General features: G+C 46.3%; 1 protein-coding gene across 1 annotated transcript in view; it reads right to left on the bottom strand.

The window, feature by feature from the left end:
- The window catches only part of PAPPA (pappalysin 1), a 174,599-nt gene extending 157,683 nt beyond the window's left edge, over positions 1-16,916 (bottom strand). The window contains exon 1 of the mRNA XM_066563008.1: positions 16,520-16,916. Within this exon, the coding sequence (XP_066419105.1) occupies positions 16,520-16,916 (397 nt within the window). The remainder of the gene's footprint in view (positions 1-16,519) is intronic.
- Positions 16,917-19,510: the final 2,594 nt, after the last annotated feature.

Below are 19,510 nucleotides of genomic sequence, written 5' to 3'. Positions count from 1 at the left end.
CATGACAAGTTAAAGTCACCCCCAAGTTATTCTCTACTTTCTCATCCACTCTGTTTTTAAGGGTCTGCTGCGTTGGCTTCACATTCCTGGCATTGTCAATGGTCCCCCTTCCAGAGGGAAACTTTAATTTTTGCTCCCCCAAGTCTGTTCTGGAGGTAAACTCTTTGCATCACTGAGGTCAACAATAAAGTTCTTACAACCTTCAATGAGAAAATATTTCAGTCTTGTTTTTCAGGTGGTTTTCAGACAGTGCACTGGACTGTTTATAGGGGAGAAGTCAAGTCATTGCTCAGCACATCATCCTGGAAAAAGGTGACAAGATCTAAACAGGATTAAAAATACCATATGGAACAGAGTTTTACAATTCAACTGCAGTGATGGTGAGGAAACACTACAATCAGCTGGAATCATTGTGGTGATCAGAAATAGCCTACCAGTGTCAAGAAGAGCCCACAGAAATTAAAAAGACATAAATCAAAAGATTTGAAATTAGTATCTTAGTGCTGCTTGTGCTTTATTGTTAGCTTCAATAGTTTTTCCAGTAATAGCAAAAAAAAAAAACCTCAGAATACTCTGACATTAGAAGTTCTTAGACACAATATGGGTGATCACTGAATTAATTCCTCTTTAAAGACCTTGCAGTTTGGAAAAACAATTAGTTCTATATTGAAAGCTATGGTGACAGATATTCCACCACTGCTCAGAAAGGTTTTTCAATTACTGACTGCTCTCAAGGCTAAAACACTGCTAAAATACTCTGTTCTGAAGTTGCTTAGTCTCCACTGGATCCACTGGATTTACTTATGTCCTCTAGTATTCATTTCCAACCCACAATTATCAGTTGAATATTCCCAAAACACTCATTTAAAGATCATGGTGATCAAGTCACCTCCTAATCTTCTTGAGTCCAACACTTCAAGACTTGTTACAAATCATATAATTATTGTCATTGCTAATTGTTTTTTCTCTAAATCTTCTTCCATGCAACATTCTTCTTAAACTGTAGACACCAGAATGGGACAAAGTGCTTTGGCAACAGCCACTCCAGTGTCATTACAGGGGTAACACAACCTCCCCAGTCCTGTTCAATATCTCCTTGTTTATCCAGCCAACAATGACTCCAAACCTTTGGCTGCAGCCCCGCATTGGCAGCTCACATTTGCATGCTTTATCTATTCCAACAGGCAGTTGCTGCTCCACATTCAGCTTCCAGGTGAAAGATCCTTTCCTCCCATCCATCCTTTGTGTGTGACCTGCTGCCCCTCTCTCTATATGAATGACTTCACATTTGGCTTTACTCTAATGCATAGTTTTCATGTTCTCAGCTTTTGAAAACACCCAACTGAGAGTCCTGCTTTGGTCATTGTTTACCACTCCCTGCACTCTGCAACATCTGCAAATTTTATCAGCACTGATTTTGTTTCCTTGCAGGTTGTTGACAGAAAATATTAACTAGTAAAGAGCCAAGATTGCATTGTGCTGAATAGGAGGGAATGTGGCCAGAGTCACACTGTTCAGGCAATGGCTCTGTTTTTCAGCAGGGGAAAATAAATACCTGTGATACTCATGAATACGAGCTTACACAAGTCAAGGGAAGAAAAGATGGGACAAATAGATAAGTAGGAGATTGGCAAGATGTGCCCCCTGTCTTTCTGTCTCTTTGGCATTCCACAGCCTCAGTCTTCCCTTTACAGCAGCACAGGAACCCAGCACGACCCTGGCCAACAGGGCTTCTTGGCTGAGCATTCCAACCTGTTGGTGCAAAGGAGTGGCATTTGTCATTTACTGCTTCATTCATGAAGCATTAATGACATTTCCTCTTCCTTATAACAGCATCTTTCTGCAGGCTGCTGAGAGCCATCATCCCACCTTTGGAGATGGAAAGGACAGAGCTGAGGGCACCTCACAGCAATTGCAGAGCAGAAACTAAAACCCCAAAGCAATTCCTATGCACTTCCACTCTGCCACAGAACCAGCAGCTGGAATTAGCAGGAGAGGGAGTCTGCTTCTCTCACAGAGGAGTTGCATCACTGCTGAAACAAACACCCTTTCTTTCTCCCCAAGCATCTAATTTATCGCTGAAGGAAATCTCTGTTCTCTTTCCGAAAGCACCAGCCAAAAAGGAACCTCTACCCTTTGCAACAGCCTCTGTTTTCTCTTCTGCCAACTGGTCTCTGTCCCTCCTTCTCTTATAGAACATCTTGTTGTAATGCTCTGCTAGAATAATGTTCACATAAACCCGTGTGCCTGTTCCAGCTTGTCCTGTCACCAGTGTGTGACAAGTGTCAGAGAAACCCATAAAAGCCAGGCTGTTGGCTCGACAGGGCAAAGGACACCATGTGTTGAACACATTGACAGCTCTCAATAAATAACAGCGCTGCTGAACAGCTGGTTGGATTGCTGGGGTTTGGAAGAATGTTGGCCACATTGCCTACTTGCGTGCGTCCTCCTCGGTGAGGCACAGAAAATCCTGCATGTGGGGAGAGGAAATACATCACTCCCAGATTATACCAAAGAGGAATAAAAAAAGAAAGTATCTGAATAAAAGTTAAAATCCCTACTCAAGTTTTGTGGCCAATTTTGGACATACAGAAGTGCAATAGGTTGTTGGTTTGTTGATATAGGTGCAAAAGATGCTCCTCCTGAGGGAGTGGAGAGTTGGGTGGTGGTAGGAAGAGCTGTCCTAATCTCATTTCCTTCTTCTCTTTCTCATGGAATACATAACTTCCATTTCATTCAGGCCGAGCACTCTTAAGTCTGAGAGCACAGAAACTGTTCACAGAACAGTTTGGCCTTCACAGCGTGAGGCAAAACACAAGGTTTTGGCAAAAAGACTTTTGCTTCTCTGCCTCTACCATCAGTGTTTGAGGCTCAGAGAAGAGTTTGGACCAACATTCAGCCTCCTCCTGCTGCAAGGTCTCTTCCTCCAGGAGTGCAAGTGCTCCCACCCCACCTTTGCTGCCAAATCCCAGCCCTGCAGAAACCTCTGGAGAAGAAACACGGCCCCCTTGCTGTCTCATTTTGCCTCTGTGAGACGCAGCTGCTGTTGCTTGCCTCTCTGGCCTGCTCCATGGAGCCTGCAGGTGTTTGCAGATGGCCATTTCCCAGTAAAACTGGTGGTATGCCGATGTTTAAAACAAAATAAAATAAACCCCCCGTGCTACAGCGTCCAGTTGAAGACCACTGCTGTTTGAGCATTGCCTCTGCTGAGACACAGAATGTAAACAGTCTGTTTGATTAAACCATCCCTAGCAAGAGGACTGTGGGGAATTCCAGCCTTTCCCAGCAGAAGATCCTCTGCTCTTCAATAATTCAGGACTCCTCAAAGGGTAAGAATGAACTGCTCAACTTTCCTGCGAGGAGAAACTGTTGATAGTTATGCTGGAATTCTTGGAGGAAGCTCACCAGTATAAACCAGGTCCATTTCCACCACTGCTCCACCCTGCTCCTTTATTTAACCTGCTTGCAGGCAAAGGGATTGTGCAACAATGGAGAAACTCTGTCCATGCTGCAATGCAAAATGCTCACTTCTGATTTTCTTCCCCACACTGGGATGGGAGGTGAAGAGACCACACTGGGGTAGCCTTACAGATAAGACTTGACAGAAAATATTTGTTCAGTAAGAGAAATTATTCTTAAAAAAAAAAAAAAAATAGATAAGACTATTTAAAACCATCCCATTTTCGGGTTTGGAGATTCTGCCAGCACTGGATACCTTCTGTAGTACACTTCTAAAACTTCAAGGCTCTTAGAACTAAAAGTGGGACCACAACTTCCACATCTATTATATCTGTAAAAGCTCCCTCAGCCCCAGTTTCCAAACACCCTCCTTATGGAAGAGAGGGAGTCTGGAATGGTGACACGAGCCCTGCATTGACACCCTACCTCTGCCCAAGTGTAGAACCACGGCCCTGACCAGGCTGCTTCCCTTACTGACAGAGCCTTTCTAGATCTGATGATCTTCCTGTGCACTTTGAGTGGCCGGAAAGATTTATTAGAGGATTCAATTATCTCTTGGAAGGAAACAAACATCTAATCCACTCACCTTGTACCTGAGACCAAGGTGCAGTGCTAAAGACAAACCAGGAGCAGCCACAAGAAAATGGACTATTTATTCAGTTGCCCCTGTGCTGTCAGAGATTTTTGAGACCTCTGGAATGAGTCAAAAAACATCCTGTGTTTTCCAGCTGCTGGCACCATTAGCATGCTTTGCTCTTGCCCAGGATGACCACAGTCCCGTGTTACCCACTCCCCTGGGTCCTGCTCACTCCTACCTCCTGAAGGGGTGGTTCTGTGAGAATGGTGTGCAACACCAGATGTACCATCAGCCCTGTGCTCAGACTATAGTGGACAATTATCCTTTGGGCTATTTTAGTCCTTTTACAGCCTTTGCGCAACTCAAGAGCAACAGTTTTGCCAGGAGCCAGAATCTAGATTTTGATGTTAAAACAACAACAACAACAACAACAACAACAAAACAGACAGAATCAGTGAATTTACCAAGAAGAAAATCTACAGGGTTACTGAAGTCAACCTTCCTGCTTGAGGTTCCCAAATGCTGTCCGTGCTGATTTCAAAGTAAATTTAGACCACAATTTTTCCCCACTTCTTTTATATTTTCCACAACGATGGGAAAAGATGAGGAAGACACAGAGTTAGACAGGCAAACATCTCATCAAAGAAACTTCTACAAGCAGATGCAGGGTAGGAAACATCCAGCAACCCTGCTGGCTCTAACCCACAGCCGGGCCTGGGTGCGTGGTTGATTTTCACTAACTAACTTTTCTTCCCGTGAACTTCCTCTGAGGGTGTTTGTTTATAAACAGAGGAGGGAATATTATTGCTGGAGATGGGACAGTACGGGCGGGGGTGAAGGAGTTGAGGCCACAAGCCTGGAGAGCAGAGTTCAGGAGTGTTTGTTGCCGGAAACACAAAGGGCTCACTGTAACACTGGTACATGGCCCAGTTCCACAGCCTGCAGGGATTACGATATAGGTATATGCAGAAAATACTTCAAAAAGCAAAAACAACCCCACATTGTACGAATGTTTCCCACTGCATCACCATAACCATTACACACCCAAATAAAACCACCGACAGCGGTGACGGGGGTTGGAGGTTGTTCTCCACAACATTCTCCTCTCAGCTGGGTCAGTTTCCCCATTGCATGCCCTCTGTCTGTGTCCCAAATTCTACATATTTGCAGGTCTGGAGCAGCCCCCCTCCCTGGTTTCCTTTCCAAAGGAGTTACTCTAGGTTTACATTGGTGTGTTCAACAGCAGAATCTGGCTTGTATTGCTCGCCCTTCCCTCTGCCAAGTATGTTTCAAAACTGTGTGTGTAATCCATTTAGTTAACATTTGCTTTTTCTCCCAGTACTCCTTTTCTCCCTGAACATCTCCATTCACGAGCTACAGCACAGGAGGCTTCCAATTCTTGTCTAGTTTACGCTGAAAATAATTCTCATTAAATTATCACTGGTGAAAGGTGCTGTTTTGACCTCCGAGAGGCTGCTCTGTTTATCCACAAGACAGATGACATGTAAGACAGTAGTAATGCAAGCTCCAGATTTCAACTTTAGCACCTCAGACTTTACAAGCACAGATGCTGCTGCATTCAGAACAAACTCCCATGGATTGGATGTGCAGCCTCCCTGGTGATGCTCCTGACAGAAACACTGGCTGTGCCACGAGGGTGTGCACTGGGTGGGGATCCCTCCCCAAAAATCCCTTGGGGCCCCTTCTGCCGCCTCTCACCTGGTCTGGATTTAACTGTGGGTAAGCTTTATGGAGTTGCTTTTGTCCTTAATTTATTAACCTGAGATATACAGAGGTGGATTTTCAGCATTTCCTAAGAAGATAAGCAGTTACAACTTCAACGTTTTACAAGCCATTTCAGCGAGTCAATACAATAATCAATGTGCAGACAGATAAAAAATATCAAAGTATTCCAATTTAAATTGGAGTACTCTGAACTAAGGGGCTTTGCTGATATTTGTTTTTCTCTCCCATTGGGGGCTGCACACACTGTTCCATGTGAGAAATACAATAATTTGTGTGGATTCAACCATCACCAGTGTGTCTGGCTCAGAGATATGAATTCCAGACCATCTGATTTTCTGCTATCTCCAAAGAGCTCATGTCACAAATTCCAAGTGCCTTCTTCCCCAGCCCCTGTGTTGTCACCAGCAGAATGTGACCTGGCAGGTGACAGACTCCATCACCACCATGGGCTCAGTATTGCCATCATCCACTGAAGAGCCATCAACAGCTACAGGGAAATATCCTACAGGAGTTAGGGCATGTGACTCCACATGGAGAACAATCTCAGCTGAGGAATAACCACCATCATCCCTAAAAAGCAATAATAAAAAGTAACAAAAGGTGGGTTTGATTGCTGAATTTGTCACCAGCACACTGCCACATCCAGGACAAATCAGAGCATCCCTCTGTTCCTTAATTTCCCCGATTTTAAGGGATGTGTTTGCTCACACCTGAGATTTATCATCATCAGCATCAGAACATTTTGTGGCGAGTTCAAGACTATAAAACCATAACCTTGCTGAAAAGATAAAGAAAAACAACAGCACTAGGATACATTAGTACAGGAGAAAAAAACTCCATTCAAAACTAAGTAACACTGGTAACAGCAAAGGCCTTTCCTCTCCATTTCATTCCCTGTCTTAAATAAAACAAACAAAATAATGGTGATAAAATCTGTTTCCTCAATCCAGTGGATGATCTTTGTGAATATGTTTCCAACACTAACAGCAGAGAACAGACAAGGAAGAGAACGAAGGAGGGAAGGAGCCTGCAGCTGATGCTCGGTGTCGGGAACAGGGCTGCTCTTCTCCCAATTCCATGACGACAGAAGACTCCTGGGAATCAGATGAGGGAGGGGAAGATGGGTCAGAAGAGAGAAATCCATATGGGAAAGTGATTTAAAGCAAACAGAGAGACAATAAATTAGATAAGGAAAAGGAGGAAAAACACGACAGAGAGGAGGAAGGAGAAGAGATAAAAAAGCCTTAAATATCACCCAAAAGGAAGACTCGAGAGCCCCCCAGGCCCCAGGAGGTGCCCAGCACAGAACAGAGTGGCTTGTTTCTCTAACACAGCAATTCTTTTGCTTTCATGAGCTGGTATCATATCTCTCAGCTGCTGCTTCACCAGGCCAACTCCAGATGCTTCTCAGTTTCACTTCCCCCTCGCTCCCTCTCTGCGCGAGCGAGCGCTCGCTCCTTGTTTGCGCACGGCGAGGATGGATATTAAACAGAACAATATCAATAATTCCCAGAAAATAGGCGAGCCCGTGAGCCTGGCTGAGCACACGAGCACACTGCCTGCTTACCCTGTGTTCCCACAGCGCTTCCAACAGCAGCTGGCCAAAGCCACCAACCTGTGGCCACCCTCGGAGGGGACACCACCCTGCCGCGGCACAGGCGATGGGAGAGGAGCAGGAAAGCAGAGACAGTGCAGAGAGGGAAGGAGGGAAAGCAGGGGAATCAAGGACACCAGATAGTAGGGGAAAAACTGAGGCTTGGATGGTGATAAGAGAGGGTGGAGGGATTGGACGGGGAAGTCACACAATTACATCACCCTGCAGAACAGAAGATGGGAGAGTGGGTTTGGAATAGGGGAGATTTTAATGTTAAAAAAATAAAAAGGAAAAAAAGAGAGGGGAAGAAAAAGAAGAAAGCTTGGAAGAGAGGCCAGTTTGAGATTTGGAGTATAGCAAAACCAAATAAACACGTCTGCTTCCTCTGATGTTAGGGCTTCGCAGTTTTTCTTCTCTCATGTCTAAAGCAAAAAAAGTCTGCAAAATAAAGGATACTGAAGCAAGGACCACAGACAGGTCCAGGCTGTAGAGAAGGGCTGTGGAAAACTCTCTGAAATCACAGCCAAGCTCAGTGGTATTTTTCATGATCTAGATCAGGTTTAGGATCAAGTCCATGCTTCCTGTGCAATCCAGCCCCATTCTGCCAAGGGATAATTGACCTGTGTTCATATTTGTTCACTTTTAACTGAGATACACAATGTACCCTCACTTGGTGCTGCCAAACTTAGGGATGCTCAACAGTCCTCAAATTGTTCTGATCACTGTCAATGAGGAGAGTAGAAAGCAAATTTCTGTGGTAAGATATTTCATTCCTGTCCTCTTTTTACCTTGCCTTTTTGAGTTCTGCTCTGCTCCTGCTCAGAGTAAGAGTACTTTAACTTCATGGATGGCTTTGGGGAGAGTAAACTTTATAATAGGCACTAACATCAAATCAAAGCAGTTTACAAGATGTGCCACTTGTGTCAGGATATGTGGGGAAATAAACAAGCTGCTCCTCCTTGATCATTGGAGTTTAAATGCTCTATTGATCTGGGAAGAAAATCAAAGGGGCTTTGGAAATGGTGTGTGTGTGTGCATGCATGCTCACAGCAGAGAAAATGAAGAGAAATGTGGAGAGACAGAGAAAATAGCACAACAATCGAGTATTCCTTCTCCACAGAAAGGTGAAATAAAATCAAGAATCACATCCAGATATCAGCAACCCCCAGGTTGGGAAATGGGCACAGAGCAATTGAACGGTGAGGTCAGGGAAAAGGTACATCTTCATCTTCAGAAGCCTCTTTTTTGGGAAAACAAAGAACCAAAATGCACAGCACAGCAACTGTGCCCAGAACAATGCATGAAGCTAATGTCCAGAACCCAGGCAATAGAAGAGTTCAATATATTTTGCATTTATGAAATAGGAAGATTAATTTATACTCCCCATGTAAACAGTACTAGCTGGAAAAATTGGTAGCACTGAGAGGAGGGTAAATGAAGAAAAAGATTATATTAGACTTGCTGATGCACTTGAGAGAAAAAAACATAGAGGATTTTGATCAAACAAGTATTTTCTGATGCTTTTTCTCAATCATCTGGAATATAAGATGTGAAGGAGTAAAAACACAATCAAGCATTCATTCCTACTACAACTTTAGGGATGTAGGGACTGCCACACAGGCTAAGACCAGAGAAGGGTGGGAAATGTTTGATAAAATATTTTTCTCAGGAAAAGGGGAAATTAATAAAAACAGACTATCTGTGGGAAAGGATCGGTTTTGGCAAATATTCCAACTTAAAATTTCAATAGAAGTTTCGTAACTGTCAAAACACCTGATTCATTTTAAGTCTCTGAAAATAACAAAGCTGATACCTTTTACCAGTCAATGTTTTTCTTTCTCATACTTAACAGTTTTCTCAACCAATGTTTTGGATTTTAGGTACTTAAGATGTTGTCGATCTGTCCTTCTCTTTTCCTGTCTTACATTAAAATGGTGACTCCCAATCTTAGCTAAAGAGCTTTGGTTTATAGTAGAGCACTGGGAAATCTTCTGTGGCCTGTGCTGTATCAGAACCTACAAAGTGGATTTTCTGTGAATGTTTGGACTAATTATCTGCTGTTATAACCCTGACACTGCAGGGGACTGAATTTGGCAACCCAGGTGGTCCCTTCTCTGCCTCAGCTCCTGTAATTTCTATTGGGGAAGAGAAAAGAGGAGTTGAAAAAGCAACAGATAAAATTAGAAGCAAAACTATTATATGGGAGCATTTCAGTTGACCCCAGTCATGGAAGGGTTTATTTTTGTTTTTTCAATATGTCTTTTTGAAAAAAAACACTATACTTTGGCTCTTTTTTTTTTTTCCTGGCTCAGACCAGCATGAAAACTCAATGTGAAAGCACTTGGTTAATCCTGTGGCCTTGAGAGCACCTAAACCCTGTTCGTTCTGCAATATTTTTCCATAAAATGTTTTGGGTTGGAAGGGACCTTTAAAAGCCATCCCATCCCACCCCTGCCATGGGCAGGGACACCTCCCACTGTCCCAGGTGCTCCCAGCCCTGCCCAGCCTGGCCTTGGGCACTGCCAGGGATCCAGGGGCAGCCCCAGCTGCTCTGGGCACCTGTGCCAGGGCCTGCCCACCCTGCCAGGGGAGAATTCTTTCCTAATCTCCAATCTAAACCCACTCTGAGTGGGAAGCCGTTCCCTCTTGTCCTGGCACTCCAGGCCCTTGGAAATTGTCTCTCTCCATCTTATTGGCTCATTCAGGCTCTGCAAGGCCACAGTGAAGTTTTCTCTGAAGGTTTTCTCCTCCAGGTGAACAATCCCAGCTGTCCCAGCCTCTCCTCCCAGCAGAGCTGCTCCATCCCCTGATCCCCCTGGTGCCTCCTCTGGATCTCTGCAGCAGCTCCAGCTCCTGCCTGTGCTGGGCCAGGGCTGGGGCAGCTCTGCAGGTGGGGTCTCACCTGAGCACAGGGCACAGGGGCACAATCCCCCCTGCCCTGCTGCCCACACTCCTCCTGACACACCTCAGGGCACAACTGGCTTCCTGGGCTGCCAGGGTGTGAAACACTTTTGAGTTAAAAGTGCTCCTGGATGGATTGTGGCTTCACCTCTCTTATGACAGACCCTGTCCTGGCAGAGCCAGACCCAGGCTCCAAGGAAGGCATTTCTGCACCAAACCTCCCTGCTCCCCCCAGCTGGCTGCCCATAAGCTGAGTCAGGCCCCAGTGACCAGCGAGGTGTCCACTGGCACTTGGATCTTTGCTGGTCACTGTGCTCAGCCAAGGGTCTCTCCCACCCTTGGCAAAGCTGAGTGCACTCAAAGACCGTGGAGCTGCCTCAGCAAACACCTGGGTCAGTTGTGCAAGAAGAGACCTGCCCAGTTCAGCACTGGAAATTGGCCCCTACCTGTGTGGAGGGTCTGGGTTAGGGTTCCCAGGGAGCCAGTGGCACAGACATCTTTTATGGAAAATCCTTTCCTTAGGATTTTTCCTCCTGAGAAGCTGAGAGGCCTCAGGAACAAAATGTAACCAATGGTTATCTGCTGCTGTGGAATGCAACAGGTGCATCTGGGATTGGGCTCATGTGGTTGTTTCTATTTAATGGCCAATCAAAGTCAGCTGGCTCAGACTTTGTCCGAGACAGAGCCTTTGTTATCATTCTTTCCTATTCTATTCTTAGCCAGCCTTCTGATGAAATCCTTTCTTCTATTCTTTTAGTATAGTTTTATTATAATATATATCATAAAATAATAAATCAGCCTTCTGAAACATGGAGTCAGATCCTCATCTCTTCCCTCATCCTCAGACCCCTCTGGACACGGTCACAGAGCCAGCATCAGTGAGCCCCTCTGGGATTTGGGATTTCAGCTCATCCCTCCCCGTGCCACATGCGGCTGGGGCTGACAGGGGCCACCTGTGCTCAGTGCAGCCACAGCCTCAGCAGCCCTTGGTCACCTACAACCCCCTCCTGGCATGGTGGGGTGGGACTGGGGGCCTGGAGAGCAGCTCCAGCCCGATTCCCGGGGTGCTCCAACCCCGCCCAGGGCTGGCTGTGGCCATGGCTTCGCGTGCCAAGGCTCTCCAAGGGCTTCCCCTGGCCCTCAGCAGTGAGCCTGCCCTGCACAGCTCTGCTCTGTGCTCCTCCAGACATCCCCAGCAGTCCCTGAGGACAGCCCTGCTCCTGCTCTCTCTCCAAACACCATCCTCTCCTCTTGCTTTCTGTCTCACGCGAGTTGTTCCAACTGAAACAGCCTGGCTTGAAATAAATCAGGCTGAAACGAAGCTTGGAGAGGCAAACTCAGGCTGGGACACACTCCTGTGCCTACAGGAGGCAGCCATATGTCATTTAGGAATCTAAATTTGCCACCCTTCACACACAGAGTCAAATTGCCCTCACTGTTTTATTACCATTTAATTAATTAGAGCAGCCTATGTGTAAGTGCTTTAAGGGAAAAAAAACCCCAGTTTTCTTCTAACTGTGCTGTTCTGACTCTAGAGTGTAGCTGGTCAAAAGAATGCGACCAGATTAAATTGGAAATGTTATAGAAAGAAAAACCAGTTTCTTATTTTTGTCCCAGCTTCCACAGGCTGAAGGAAATATGCTGCTCAAATGCAAATATTTAGTAAATGACAAGCTGTGAGGGTATTTTGTTCAGTGACCTATGAGTCAAGCCATGTCCAGGTACATAGTCATGAAGTGGATAATCATTTGAACCCATCCACTGGGAAGCCAAACCCACACAGCTTCCCCCACCCTTCAGGATGGTGTTTTAGAGATTTGTCACCTTGCAGGAACATCTGTGCAGGTGTTCCAGCTCCTGTCACTCCACTCTGCCCACCATGGCCAGCACCCTGGGACCTTGCACATGCCAGCACTCATTACACAACAGAACTACAAGTTTTATATTTGACTTCTCCTTCATTGCAGTTCTTCGTTACAGAACACAACTAGAAAGTTCATACAGTTGAAAAACAGGCTGTTGAAAATGCCACATGATCTACCTGCCTATTGTTTTAACACCAGTGAAACTCTGAATAAAATCTCTTTTGAAAACATCCTCAAGTTCCCAGCACACCCAGCACAAGGATCAGCTCTGGAGATAGGATCCAGCTCACCAATTCTACCCGAAGCATATTAAAGCAATATCAGAGTCCAAAACTTCAGAAAGAAACAACTCCCCAAAGCAAACATGTATTCCTTAACTCTGCAAAGGGACTAGACCTATGCAGTGTCAATTACATATCTTTATAATTGCTTAATTATTGGACCCTGACACGGATGTTTCTCAGTCCCTTACATGCAAAAGCTGTGGCTTTAAGTGAGCTCCACCATGCTGATTTTGGCTTTTCTTTCCCTTTGGATTCTGCTGCAGTTTTATGTTCATCAAGGACTGAAGTTGGGAAAACATAGGCACTCCCTTACATATGAAGCCTTATTAAGCTGGGATCATGCTCCCTGTTGGCAGGCTGAGGAATAGAGAGACGGAAGGAATGAAACCAAGAAGTGGGGGGGAAAAAACAACAAAACAAAAACAAAACAAACAAAAAAAAAACTTTCACTCTTCAGAGCAGGCACGCCTTCTTACTCCGATCATTCATCCCGCTCCTCTCAGCTCCCAGCCAGCAAAGAGTCAACATCTCTCTCCTGTGAAAACAGGAACCCCCCCAGAGCCCAGAGAACACCCTGACAGGGACTGGGGAGCATCCCCTTTCTCAGGCTGGGCTTGAGTTTTCACAGTGCAACCCAAACACCTTTGATTCCAACAGCAGCAAGGTCAGCAGAGCTTTGAGCCTCTCATTCCGCATGGTGTGTGTGTGCATTACCTAACCCAGCACAGCCCCTCCTTAACCCTTTCCTGCCCCAGCGGGGAAAGGTGCCCGGAGCGGCTGAGCGACTCCGTGCGCACATGTGCGTGTTTACAGAGGGATGTGCTGAGCTGCGGGCTGGGTGCGCACATCCCAGCGGGGTTCGTGCGAGAACTCTGCGGCCCGGGAGGGATGGAGAGAGGCATGGAGGGATGGAGGGAGGGAGGGTGAGTGCGCAGGAGCCGGGAGCTGCTCCGGGAGCCGCTCCGAGGAGCGCAGCCCAGCCCCGACAGGGCTCCTGAGCTTTTGCGTAACGCAGATCAATGGGTCAGACTTGCAGTTTCCCAACAGCTTTCCCTCTGACAAATGCCAGAGCAGATAGCAGCGGAGTCAAACAGGGCGGCAATAACATCGCTGCCAAGCAGCGTGAAAATTGGCAGAGCCTGGCACCAGGACTGCCTCTCATCAGACACAGGGCATGGCCCGGCACAATGACGAACCCACTTAACAGCGCTGTAAAATTAGCCATTTATGAAAACAAATTGAATACTGCAGCAGAGGGTGACGTAAGGAGAGTTGGCTCCAGACAGAAACTCCTGTAGCCTGGATTAGCAGAAGAACTCCGTTATGTCAGGGCTCAGGCACAGGAGCTGATAACAACTTGGGTCCTACATGAGATTTTTAACAGGCACAACAGGTTGCCCCTATAGGCACACATGGGGCTGCTCCTGTACCATTTGCAGTAATTTCTTATATGCCAGCAGAGAGTGGTGCAAGAGGAGCAGAGCAGAAAGTGGGGGGCAGAAAGTAGTGGAAGACACAGGAGCAACTCTGAAAAAGAGGTGTATTCCAGTCAATCCCACCCCTTCCCTCAGATCTGTACAGCCACACAGCTTCCCACTTTGCCACTGGGATGAAAGTTGGGGAGAAATTCACTTCTGGTACTGCCAGCAAATGTGCCCCGGTCCCTTCCCCTCCAAACACCCAGATGGGCTCTCGATTTCAGTGGGGTCCTACAGATGCAAATGCAACAGCAGAACTGAGCTCCTCAGTCTGTCACATCCCAAAACAGTGAGAATGTGAAAGCCAAGAGTTTTGGCAGCCAGAACCCTTGATTTCCTCATTGAGGGAAGCGTAATCTCTCCCTAAGCTTGCTGCAGGTCTGGGAGGCTGTGGTGTGCAGAGGATACTCCAAGTGAGTTCCTCTTGGACCTCTTCCAGGTGTTTACACACAGAGCCAAACCTGGCTCCTCTTCAAGAGTGCGTGTGAGGGGGGCAGGGGGAGCTTAAAAATAAAATAAAAATCACAAAGTCCTCCCGAGCTGAGCTGAAGCTCTACAGTGCAAAACTGGGGCATTTCTCTTCATTTTTCACAGTGGAATGTTATTTCCATGCATAAAATGGGTCAAGTGTTTTATACAGGCAACAACCTAACCTCCCCCATCCAATTAAAGTATTTTACTACAAATGATCTTTGTGTGTGTTTGTCTAGGTTCCCTGTCGTGACAATTAGAGATACTTGCACCAAAGATTGACATGGGGTCCTAGGTGTTGGATTAAGCACGTTAAAAAATACCCTGACCCTGTTTTGGGACTGATGAGATCTGTGTAAACCCCAATTCTGCCTTTCCCAACTTGAAAGGGAAGCACTTCGAGCCCTAGGGTTTAAGTTAGGGTTGGGAACCAGAAGAGCAGAGTGTGAGAAAGCCAGGGGGAATAAATCAAGGAATAACGTGGTTCACCTATGAAATCACTGCTCTGAAGGCACACGGGACCAGCCCATGCCCGGCACCTCCTGCCCACCCCGGCAGCTCCGCACAAACGGCGTCTCCCTCCTCACAAGCGAGCGCAGCAGCTGCGATTAAGGAAAGTTAAGGAAAAGCACGGCTGACTTCATCTCGGGTTGTTTTTTTTTTGTTTGTTTTTGTTTTTGTTTTTGTTTTGCTTTCTTTAGGACAAAGCAACTTTCTTGCGAGGCAGCAGCGGCGGCGGTCGGGGATGGGGCAGCGGAGCGGGGATGTGGCAGCAGGGAGGGCGGCAGGGGACAGCGGGGACAGCGGGGACAGCGAGCGGGGCTGGCGGGGCAGCGGCGCCGCCGGCACAGGCAGCGCTGCCTCCTGCGAGGAAGCGACTCCGCTTAAAGGGAAAGGGGAAATCCTCCCTGTCTCTTTAAGGCATCCTAGGACATGGAAACCTTGTACTTTCAGGGAATCTCCTTGCCAAAAGAACTGTAAAACATGTCTTCCCCCCGCCCCCCCAGTACCCGTTTCTCTTTCTGACTGGTTTCCTTTTTTTTATTTTTTTTATTTTTTTTAAGGGCATTTCCATTTTCTATGACTTCCTTCAGAGCAAAGATGGATGTGGCGACATTTATAAGGGTTTGTAACCCTCCGAAAAGTATCCGATTTCACGACAACTTCGCTGCACTTTATCACTAAAGCGAGGAAAGGGCGGGAGGTAGAGGGAGGGAGGGGGAGAGGGAGCGAACGCGAGGAGAGGGACCCAAATTCAGGATGGGCTCATAAAATTTAAATAAGAAAAGTGCAATGCTCCTTGTTATTGTCCAGCTCAGACTGCTTAGACTGGTAGCTGCTTTGAGTACTAAATGATTTTATAGGGCTGTTTGACCTTAGAATCATTGATGTTACACTTGCCATTTCTAAGGGGAGACAAAAATACTCCACACATCCTCTAGCTGCAGTGCGAGTCCCAGCCGTAGCTGAGTGTCGAGGGGTTGGGAACTTTATAAACTCATTTGATTCATTTGAGGTTTCACAATAGCCAAAAAGTTCCTTTATAGCTTTTTGGAAACCACATGCTAACACTGCATCTAAAGAGCGAACAGTGGAGTACACTAAAAAGCCAATAAAACCAAGGAAATCGTAGGGGGACCTTAGATATGCGTTTCTTTGCAGCCACACACCAGTCACATACATTTCTTTCCATACATACAAACAAGCCACTTTCAAACGCTCTACTTACAGTTTTCCAACCTGAAAACCAGACAAAACCCCACCGTAAGAGCTGCCTCTTCTACCTGCACCTCACTCCGCGCACCCAGCAAGACAGAAACCACCCCAGGGCACTGCCATTTCCCCTATGCAAAAGTTTACATAACTTTTCCTGCGAGCCTATACTTCCAGCCGGTCCGCAGAGCTCCGGGATCTCCCGGAATATCTGGCGGGGCGAAGGCGAGCCCGGCGTGCTGGCAGAGGCGCTGCCATCCATCCATGCATCCATCCATCCATCCATGCATCCATGCATCCATCCCCCGTGTGCCGCGGGGCACTCCCGCGGGGCTGGGTGTGCACAGCCCCGCTCCCGGACACACGCACGCCTCCAGCCGGCTCCCGGCACGGAGCGGGGATGCTGCAGCCACAGGCACGGCCAGACCTACCTGCAATGACAGCCGGAGATCTCTGTCCGCCTTCGGCTTTCAGCCACACTTGCAAAGTGAAGGCATCTCGGGGCAGCTCAACGTCTGCCTTCAGCCGCAGCTGATCACCTTGGCCACTGAAATAGAGCGCCCTGCTCGGGGTAAGGGACTCCTCTTCGTCCTTTACCTCCCGCTGTTGCCTCCTGCGGGGGACATGCCCAGGCTCCAGCCCAGCAGTGGAGCGCCTTCCTCGGGCTAACCTGGTGGCACAGGTGCCCGGGGCAGTGTGGAGGAGCTGGCGGCTGTGCCTGGTGTCCCTTCGTGCCCTGCGGGAGCGCTCGTCCATCCCACATTCGGGTCCACTGGCTAGGGCTGTACAGAGAAGCGCAAGAGGCAGCAGCAAACTCCAGAGCTGCATTTCCAATCTTCCCCCCCCTTCTCCCCTGCAAATCCTCCCGATCTGCCAGCTTTGGGCTCCTCCTTGCCTTGACTTTCTTCTCTTGTTCACCCTTCTTGGTATTTGCTCTTTTTATAACCCTTCTCAGTTGCTTTTTCTTTTCTTTTTTTCTTTTTCTTTCTTTCTTTTTCCTGCTTATAGATTTTTTTTCTCCTTAAAACAAATAAAAATCAAATAAATCAAAACTCCTTCTTGGTTGAAATGTATTTCTCTGTTCTTCCTTCTCTATCTGTCTTCTTCTCCTCTATTCCTCCACAGCTGGAACTCCTCTCTCTCTTCTTTTCTCTGCTGAATTTTCTTCCCTTTATTTTTTTTTTCTTCTTAAAAAAAACACACACACACACACTCACACACACTCAAAACAAAACAAAAAACCAAAACAACCCCCCAGCTTTCTCCAAGACTCAGACCCACTGATTTCCCTCCCCCCAAAAGATGCTCTAATCTATTTATTTTTTTGGCCTCCTTTATAACATAAGCCACAACCCCCTCCTTTCCCCCAACCTCCCCCCCTCCCTTCTTCTCCACAAAATGAAAGAAAAGAGAAAAAGCCCCTCAGAAGATGAGTAAACAAGAATATGCTAATCTACTCTAGGGTGCTCCACCTTCCCAATTGAATGATTCCCATTAAAACTGCAGGGATCATGACTAATCAATCAGCTTGAAGGAGCAGATAGCTCCAGAGGTTCAAACACTTTTGCTGTTTTCCTTTTCCCCCTTTCTTTTCCTCTCTTCCTCTTTTTCCCCCTATCACTTCCCCCCCCTTATTTATTTTTTAAAGAAGACAATCAAGATGAATGGATCAATGTGACAAAAATCCTGCACCCCCCTTTTTGCAATCTCCCCAGCTTTCTTTCTCAGTCCAGTCCAAAACACACATTCCTATTTTTTTTTTCTTGGCAAAAGAGAAAGCTATTTCTCCTCTCAGACTCCCCGTTGCACTTTGCTGGTAAACCTTATGCTCCTCTGCAGCACATAAAGAGTCTTGAAACTTGAGTCTCAGATATTTTTTTTTTTAATTGCTTTCTTTCTTTCTCTCTTTTCCACTCTCTCTCTCTCTCTTTTTCTAATTCCTTCTTTTCCTCTTATTATTTTCTCAAAGTTATGCAATCAGCCAGGCTCTCCCTTTTGTGGTCCCCCTCAGTGCAGTTGTGTGCAGCTAATCCAAATGTTGCATCAAAGGTCCCCATCGAATCATCAGGAGCTAAAAGGAGAGAAGCTTTTTGAAGAGCATTTGCCTTCCAGAAGCTGTAGCAACAGAGTAGGATTTGGCTTGTGAGTGCTCCAAAGGCTCCTGGGTTATTTTTTTGAAATAATAATTAAAAAAAAATCAATTATTCATTTTATTGGTGGATTGAATCAAAAAATCCTCTCTCAATATTGCTAATTTTCAGCCTAAGGAATTCAGCTCCCCTGGTTTCCTTGGCTTGGTTGTAGCCACAGGTAAGCTCCTGGCTGCTTGCTGGTTTGTAGATCTCTGTTTCTGAGCTGGGACGTTTCTTTTTTTTTTTCCCTCTTTTCTTTTTTTTTTTTTTTTTTTAATATTTTTTTTTCACTCTTGAAAGATCTCAAAAGCTCCCCCTGATGGCAACAAAAAGGATTTTTCTAAGTCCTTAATCAGTGGAAATGACTTGGCAGTGGCGCTCACGGAGTGTCGGGACCACTGCTCTCCTCTGAAGAAATCCAGTCAAACCAAGTTAAATCACACCAAACCTGGCCACAAACCACTCACATCTTCCTCTTCTTCCCTCTCTAAATTGATGATTGTTACATCTTTCTTTCCCCGTATATTTTCAACAGGAATCATGCACCAGAGTTTACCTGGGACTGGAATCTCTCTTCTTCTGCAGGCTCCCCTGTTAGCATCGCTTAGTTCTGACAACTTCCACTTGAAATATACATTATAACAGTAGTGAAAATCAATTTTTTCCAATGATAAAGGACTGCTGCATGTTCACAAGTCTTCCAAAACAGTTCTTTTTAAGTTTCTTGCTAATTTGAGCACTCCATGATCCACAATTGGCATTTCTAGTGGCGCTGGGTTCATCCACAAAATCCCACCAGAAGTCAACCACAAGCACAGCCTTAGAGCCCCTCTCTATTCTCCAGCCCATCCCTCCACCACAGCTCATCCTACGAAAAAGACAAAATACTGGGAGCATCTACAAAGTTTATAATACAAGACCTCCAAGCCATTAAGCCTCTCAACAGCTGAGAGGAAATGTTTAACTGGGAAATAAACGGTACAAACTCCTATAAATGTCCTGAAGAACTCTCAGGGATATGAAAAAGACACTTCTCTCTCCGTGCCTGTTTGGCAGAAACAATTTAAGATCCGAGCTAAGTGCTGCACTGCACTGTTCTAACTTAGCTCGTAGAGGACACTGCAAATCAACCAAAAAAATCCAAAAGTTTAAAGTGAACCTGTTCAACTTCAGCAAGAGCTAAAGCAGGAGGAATCCTGCTGCCAGGACACTGCTTCCTCCACATGACAGCTCCTCTGAGGGCCCTGGGAACTCTGCACATGTCGAGGCTGGAAGAGCAGGCTCTTAAAA

This window comes from Molothrus aeneus, chromosome 19 (genome assembly GCF_037042795.1).
Source record: "Molothrus aeneus isolate 106 chromosome 19, BPBGC_Maene_1.0, whole genome shotgun sequence".
Classification (NCBI taxonomy): domain Eukaryota; kingdom Metazoa; phylum Chordata; class Aves; order Passeriformes; family Icteridae; genus Molothrus; species Molothrus aeneus.
This window is presented reverse-complemented; position numbering and strand designations above follow the sequence as displayed.